At 40.0% G+C, this 8,026-nt stretch overlaps 1 protein-coding gene across 2 annotated transcripts; it reads left to right on the forward strand.

Moving 5' to 3' along the window:
* The first annotated feature begins 6,167 nt into the window (after positions 1-6,167).
* Positions 6,168-7,672, forward strand: LOC103976086 (uncharacterized). Of its 2 annotated transcripts, XR_001975861.2 has the most exons (3): positions 6,168-6,556; positions 6,694-7,348; positions 7,468-7,672. XR_001975861.2 is itself a non-coding variant. In XM_018819269.2 (2 exons), the coding sequence occupies exons 1-2, from the start codon at positions 6,447-6,449 to the stop codon at positions 7,166-7,168; spliced, it is 585 nt and encodes a 194-aa protein (XP_018674814.1). In that variant the 5' UTR covers positions 6,168-6,446; the 3' UTR covers positions 7,169-7,445. The 2 variants fall into 2 exon arrangements, 1 of the variants encoding a protein (XP_018674814.1); XM_018819269.2 differs by lacking the exon at positions 7,468-7,672 and having other exon boundaries at positions 6,694-7,445.
* The last annotated feature ends 354 nt before the right edge of the window (positions 7,673-8,026 follow it).

Genomic DNA, 8,026 nt, shown 5'->3' on the forward strand with positions numbered 1-8,026 from the left:
GGAATCGAGCTATAATTGCCGCGCTCCAACGCGGAAAACGAGGTAAGCGGTAAGTAAACATTCAGTGACCGTACTCGACCATTAACGTTTCGCTTTCTAAGAATAATTTTCTGGGTTACGCGCGACTTACTCGCGTTGGCGAGCGGTGAAGCTATTGAGCAGCTGGGTCCCACGCGTGAGAAATGTCACGATGGTCCTCCAACGTTCGGGAACGAGGAGACACGGAAGTGGACGGGAAACGACGGATGCGTAGGACCGAAGAAGGAGGCGCGTGGGAATATAACAAGTGAAGAAAGGGCACGTGTCGCGCTCCAAGGAGCACACAGTCTGGCTTTTGTTAAAATGACTGATTTGCCCTTACCGGTATTGATGATGCCGTAGTAATCGATAGGAAATCGGTTCATTAATTGATCTGATTCATTTATTGGACCGGCTATATTAAAAAAGGGAATGAATTGATTGAGTCGATCTATTTTTGGATAATTTACATGACTTGATGGTGTCAAATAAAATTGATTTAGCTTTATAATGTACTTAAGATTAATAAAGTATATTATTTTTATTATTTATTTTAAAGGATATTAATGTTAATTTTAAATTAAAGTTAATATGAGAAAAAAAATGATATTTCTCATCCTTTCGTTTCTCATTTTTCTAAAATTATTTCTCTATTCTACATATTATATTGGTTTGTATTCTCTTTCGATAATCAACTGTTGTTCCTTTAGTCATATTTATTCTGAAGATTTTTTTTTAATATCATCTTTTCTCATACTTAATTATTTTAACATAGATTACATTTGAATTACATGATACATGTAATTTATAACTAGGTAAAGTTTCTAAAAAACCGCCCGAGCTTACACTTTTTCCTACAAAGTGTTTCTTTTGAAACGTTTTGTTTTTTTTTTTAAGGTTAGATTATCTCTCACATTCTTATGTCAAGATGATACCAGAAAGTCGTCCTCCTCATCATGAGAAGAGATGATTAGCTAGGCGAAGACAATGTCAAAGAAGTTAAGAAGGTAGATGGAGATGATAAAATCGATGGTAAAGATTTCGAATATATCAAAGTAGAATGATACGAATAAACATTTCTTCTCTCAGATCGAAAGAAATAAGACATCGTATATTTGGACCCGTGGAGGCCTAGGTGATGAACATTAGGGTGAGAGGGGAGGGGCCGAAGGTAGTGGAGAGCCACGGGTGGAATCACCAGAGAACCTCTATGCTAGGATAAGGGTAAGAATTTACCCTTATATCTATAACAATATATTTGTTTTAATAATTAAATTATATATTCACTTTTAAACTTCTTAAATATTATCAGGTGTTATCTAATCATAATAAAGTTTTTCTTTATAATGATAACGGATGTTATTATTTTAGTCATAACGACTGAAGTTTTTTTTTATTTATCAAAATTTATTTAATTTTTTATTAATTTTGATATTATAGATATTTATTATAATACTTTTTTAATCAAACATACGATCCAACGAGTGACGTCATTCTCCGATTCAAGTTTCCTAACCATGGGTCACGGTGCCAAACGACGAGGGTAGATTCGTCATGGAAACGATCGAGCCGTTGGCGCGGCCGGTATAGTTTGAACGTTGGATGGGTTTCAGTTTTGAATCGGAAACTTGTGACCGTTGCCTACCTGAGCGACGCGCAAGAAAGTGCGGGCCAACATTGCACCCTCTCACATAGCGTGGTGGGACCCGCGACATCTTTTGCTTTCCTGTCGTTGAATGGACAAGCGGGGCTCCCATGCGTGTTAACCGCAATGCGCTGCACTTCTTTGGGATCTGTTGCTCTGGTTCATCACGCCCCACCGGAACACGTGAGTTAATCATGCGTGATTTCAAGTTAAAGCCGGACGCCATTTTTATATTCGATTATTATAATATCATTTAAAAAATAATATTTAAAAAATATAGAACAATATCAAATTAAATGGTTTAGAACCACAGTTGAACTGCATGGACAATTTCTAAAATAATCGTTATTATGTACACTTTCAATAGTTCCTTGAAAAAGATAAGTCAGTGGGTCTGCACCTTTCTCAGCATTGTGATCTTTTTTTTAATCTACAATAATTTTTCTTAAATTAATTGATATATAATTTATTTATTATTTCCTCGACGAGCATCCTCACATGCTTTAAATTATATATATAAGATATTAATTAATGATAATTGTCCAATCACCCATAAAAAATCAAGAGCAAGTTTTCGAAAATAAAATATATAACTTTTGATTTTTTTTTCTACATAGCACCCAAGAAAAATTCTTCCATAATATCCTACCTACGTGAAAAGATCATCTTATCTCGTAACTTTAAAAAAAATTTATCGTACTTGAGTACTCGATCTATTGATCAACTTTAGTGTGGATGCACGAATAACTAAAGAAGGGGAGAAAGGTGGCCAACAAAACTAGCTTGTATGCAAAAATACATAGGTAACAAGGAAAGAAGCAATTAATGTTACCAACATATGCGCAGAAACGTAAGTAGTCAAAAGAGGAGAAGGGGACAATCGACATTAACCATGAGTGCACGAAGACATAAAGTGATTAGAGGAGAAGAGAGAATAGTCGATACGAAACGTGCGAGGTCGGGGGGTGGGGGGGGCGCGACAAGGTGGTCGACGACGTAAAGGCATTACAGAGGGAGATGACCAACAAGCACAAAATTATTATTTTTTAATTTTTGAAAACAATCTTCTACCAAATTTTTTCAAATTTGGGGCGGGAAAATCCTAGAGGTTTTTCTTTTCAAAAATTCGCCCAAAATATCAAACAACCATATCTGCGGTCAGTTCTTTTTCCTCCTCATGCACTCTCGGATCCCTCAAGATAAAACGCTACTCCGACCCCCATCATCCGATCGAAGAAAACAAAGCTACCACGATCGCCATGTCATCATCTTCTCTCTCGATCGACGTCGCTACTAGGTCGATAGCCCTGCGAATCCCCACACCCAAGCTACCCGTTTCCGCCCTTCTTCCGATCGGTTGGTATACTCCTGCGTTGTTTCTAGGGTTTCGATCTCGGTTCGTTTTTTCCAGGGAGACAAATCTTGACGCGTGTTTCCGGCGACTGGGACAGATTAAGCTTGTACAGCCTTCAAGGCCTCCGCTATATGCGTGGGAGGATTTCGATTGATTTTGCCACATTGGTGAGCTTTCCTAATCCTGATTCCTTGAACGATCCACAACGTGATTTCTTTCTTTTGTGTTATTGACTAAATGTTAGATCAAATAGATATCACGCATGTGTTTACTCATTAGAAAGTATAATCCTGGATATTTGCTGATTCAGTCTCCTGTGGTGAATGGTTGTTATTGATAGCAGGGAAATCTTCTCCTCTAACCTGTATTAATAGTAATCATGTCAATAAACTTTGATCAAGCTTTGTAATCACGTTTCAATTTATCATAGTATCATAGCTTGATCAAGGTTTAAGGTTTATTGACATGATTACTATTTATAGAAGAGAAGATTTCTCTCAACAGATCAACGAGATTTTCTCGGGAAATCTTATCTGCTATAAGTTATAGTTGATGTTACATATGATGTTGTCGATTAGCGTAACTGTGTGCTTAAAAATCTGTAGTACTATGTAACAATTGGACTATACTACTCTCTTAACCACATTTTTGCTGCAACATTTATAGGTAACTACTTGTCCACATTAATATGAGTAAATAGTAGACACCATCTTTGCTGTCATCGTCTTTCAATTAATCGGAGTGACTATTAGCCACATCTGTTTATGTCAGTAACTTCCAGTTTTTAGATTTAGTTTTCTTAAGGCGAAGTGCCAAAGGTATAACATGGTTTTGCGATCAAATCTTGTATGCTGTGGATGACATATAGTCGGATCGTTATGGAAATAATATAGGTTGATTTTTTAGTGAGACTATGGAGAAATTCATGGGAAATTTAGTATAACATGTAAGAATATTGGGAGACAAATAATATAAGGTTGATGTCGAAAATTTTTTATGCTGTTGCCTACTTCTCTACCCATCATTATGAACATATATGAAATAATATATCAATAGATAACATATGCAAGATACATCAAGATGTGTGGATGAAGTAACAGATGATGCTTAATGATATTATATGATTCTTTTACATATTGGTATTTGAGCAGGACCTTCTTGCATAAGCAAATTGCAAAATACTTGATTATGAAGAAGATGCAATCACATGAGATCAAAATTTGGAAGATACGTAAGATGAAGAAAATATGTCATAAATCTAAAATGTTTAAGCTCAGCAAAAAGCATCTGAGAGGAGGCTAAGTTATTACTAGTATGGATTCTACTGGTGTAGGATTACTCATGAATGGTATAGGCAGGTGGGATATTGATATGACTGATGAGGCATCGCTACGAGAGGTGCATTCGAGCACCAAAGGTGGAAATGATATTGGAGATAACATAGATAAACCATGTGTGGTTTATAGGTGGTCTTAGCTAAGAATGGCTGATGCACAACCTTGCATATTCGGCACTTTTTGTTTATGAATATAGTTAGAGCTTTAAGCGCATTAGTTTGTATCGGTGAATCATCATAATTTTGAAAGGACTGTAGGGATATTGGACAAACGCAACTAATATGCTGACTGAATTCTAAAATTTGTATCTGTTTTTGGCTGAACTAAATTATGGAAATGAGTCGACAGGGTGTGATGCGTGTGATGCACCTTTGGGTATAAATAGAATGATTGAGACCAAATTTATATTGAATTTGAGACTAAAATTTACTACTGACTTAAATATCAGTTGTATATGACATTCCATCTCATTTATTGGAATTGTCATAAAGAATGGATGAAGTGATACTTAACTTCTGCTTGTCCGAGATTGTATTGCATGGGTATTGCAATAATATGACTTTTGCTCTCTTCTACTACTATCGGTCTTCAAATGTTTGTGTACAAGAATTAAGAGGAGTTAACATGGTATCTCCAGCTAATAATCACCTGAACAGGCAGCTCCCAACTATATATATGTCCAAATAAAAAAGATAATTCTCAATAGGTGCTGATAAACAGAATACATAATTATCTGAGGTTATTGTACCTATCCTTTTGGTTGTTGAATATATGTTTATCTTCCTCTACAAGGTCATATGTATCTTCTTTCCTCTCAGGATTGCTGAAACATTAGTATTCTAATTGTCTGATGCATGATATTTAGTACAAACAAGTAATGGAGCAGGTATATCTTTACCAATATGGACACGAGATGCTTGTGGATGTCCTTAGCTTAGTGGTATGCCATCGTCACCAGCTTATTCTGCAATAGTTATAGATTCTTCAATGTTAAATTCAATTGAATATGATTTCAGCGTTTGATGCGATGTTGAGGTTGTTAATGCACAATGCACGTCAAAGTGCTGTTGTTCTTAGTGCCACCTTGTTGGAGTGAAAGTCTACCCATGTTTCAGTAAGTGGTGATGCGCCTTCTTATCGGCATGGCAAACAATTTCGCGTTGTAAATATGAGGAAGATGTCATAATTCTAGTCAACTAGTGCTTGATGAATAGATAGTTGAAACCGGGCTCACCTGATGTGATGTGTCCATTCATCCACGGACAGGGAAGACGCTTTTGAGTAAAGGAAAAGGACTCTTATGAGTCCTGCAAGTTATATATGGGTTGCGAGTGGGGATGAGCGTTCGGATACAAATATTGACGAGATAAGTCTAAAATGTAGAAAGAATCATGCGGATCCCCTGTCGTCTGTGTACGGAATCACACAACTGGGTCCCGCCGCGATCCCCAAATGACATGCGTCATTGGAGGATGTGGCACTCTCCGAGTGGCTCGTCTTTCGCGGACGCCTGTCGTGCCCACCGGTGCGCATGACGTCCAACCTACAAACGAAGACTCCAGAAGAAATTCGGATGAATTGGCAGGCAGCTGGCATCTATCTTATTATAAATTAGGCATATCAGAGGAGCAGCATATACCGAACTACATTCTACCCATACCTCAACCTTCGTCATGATTGTTCCACAGGTTTCGACGCCCGGGCCCTCATTGCCTCGTCATCACCTACAGTGACGATTCAGGTTGGTGATTCGAATTAGGCGTCATTAAGTAATTGCCATCGATGGCAGCTACCGCCAATTATGCCAGGCACCACCACCCACCTCGTCCTTCCTTCCTCCCCAATTATTGGTGCGGGATCCACCATCCCCCCTCCAATAAAAATCAATACCACTCGGACCAGCGGCGGCCGCAACGGCAACAGCGGCGAAGAAGGAAAAGAGAGAAGAAACATGGGAACCGAGAAGAAGGAGTGCAAGATAGGGAAGAAGACGTGAGGATCAAGTGGACACAGCTTCTTTGCTTCCGGGGAAGAAAAGTTCCACAAAGGAGGAGGAGGGGAGCCAAATTTTGATCTCGATCTTGATTGAGAGATGAAGGCCTCTTCACCCAAAGAAGACAAGGAGACACCGCCGGCAGTAGCGGAAGGTGACGCAGAAGAGAAGGAATCCCCAATCTTTGGCGCTGTTGTTGAGTCGGAGAGGTAGCCGTCTGTCCATCCACTCCCATCTCATCTCCATCACTGCCCCCAAATCGGTAGATCGAGAGAGATATAGAGCGAGCAATACATCGCTCCTTTTTGTTTCAAGCCGTCCAAGGTTTCTTTTCCCTTGCTTTTAGATCTCCAGATTCGTTCTTTGTCATGTCGGCGACGGTGATTAGCGTGGCGGACTCTGTAGCGGCGGTGACGGCAGAGGTGGAGTTCGCGGCCTGCGACTGCTGCGGTCTCACTGAGGAGTGCACGCCGGCGTACATCGCCAGGGTCCGGGAGCGGCACGGTGGGCGTTGGATCTGCGGCCTCTGCGCTGAGGCCGTCAAGGACGAGATTTGCCGTTCCGGCCTCCTGCTCTCTCCGGAGGAGGCCGTGGGCCGCCACGCCAGCTTCTGCCGGAGCTTCCGTACGTCGGCCTCGTCCGAACCGTCTGTGGATCCGGCGGAGCGGCTGATTGCCGCCGTCAGGCAGCTCTTCCGACGGAGCCTCGACTCCCCTCGAGCGGTCCGGTCAACCCCGAGTAGCCCCCGGTCCAATGGTGAGGCCGGGTCCCGGGCCGCCCTGGGCCGGACCGGCAGTGGGTTCCCCACACTACTTGGCTGAGAAGCATAGAAGAGAAATCATATGATATAGAATGGCAAGAAGAGAAAAGAAATACAGAGAAAAATGGAGTATGATTTTTCTCATAAAAAGAAAAATCACTGCTCAAACTCCAGGCTTTGATGCATCGTTCTGTATCAGGCAAAATTTCACATCAAGTTCTTGCTACTTGTCATCGGAGTGGTAAGGGAAAAAATCATTGGAAATTGGAAGAAGAATTCCACTTTCTAAATGTTAAAAGAAATTTGAGGATTTTATATGAATACTTAGCATTGATTTCTGACCTGAAACTTATTTCACAGGGATTGAGAAGCCGAAAGTGATCATCTCCTATTCTTCTTTAGATCTTTGGGTTTGCCAAACCATCTCAGTAAGTGTCGTCATGTGTTGTGAGCATGAATCATTGTATTACTGTACTGTTACTCGGTTTGCTTACAAGTCTTCAAATAAGCAATGGCTGGAACATCCCACAACACAACATCTAAATTTATCTGTCATTCTGAACTATGTTGTCAATGGTCTCACTGAGATGACATCATAGCTGGGATAAAAATATTAGAGATGAAGTTGGTCAAAAGCAGTGTATTCATTTTGGGTGAGTTGTACTCTAGCACATCTATCTGTTTCATATCAAGCACTCATATCATCACTACAGAAAAGAAATTTAGCTAATAGTCTGCTTTGTCTTTCACTTCTTTCACGATACATACTATGGGACTTCAGGTGAGAGACATTCTTGTGGTTTTGATACATCAGATACAGACAGTTCATCTAAACACTGTTGCCTTTTTATCTGGAGGTGGAGAAACTTTTGATGGCCTTTTACTCTAGATGTTGGTCCACCTAACCTAACCTAACCAT

The sequence above is a fragment of the Musa acuminata genome, chromosome BXJ3-2, assembly GCF_036884655.1.
Source record: "Musa acuminata AAA Group cultivar baxijiao chromosome BXJ3-2, Cavendish_Baxijiao_AAA, whole genome shotgun sequence".
In the NCBI taxonomy this organism is placed as follows: Eukaryota; Viridiplantae; Streptophyta; class Magnoliopsida; order Zingiberales; family Musaceae; genus Musa; species Musa acuminata.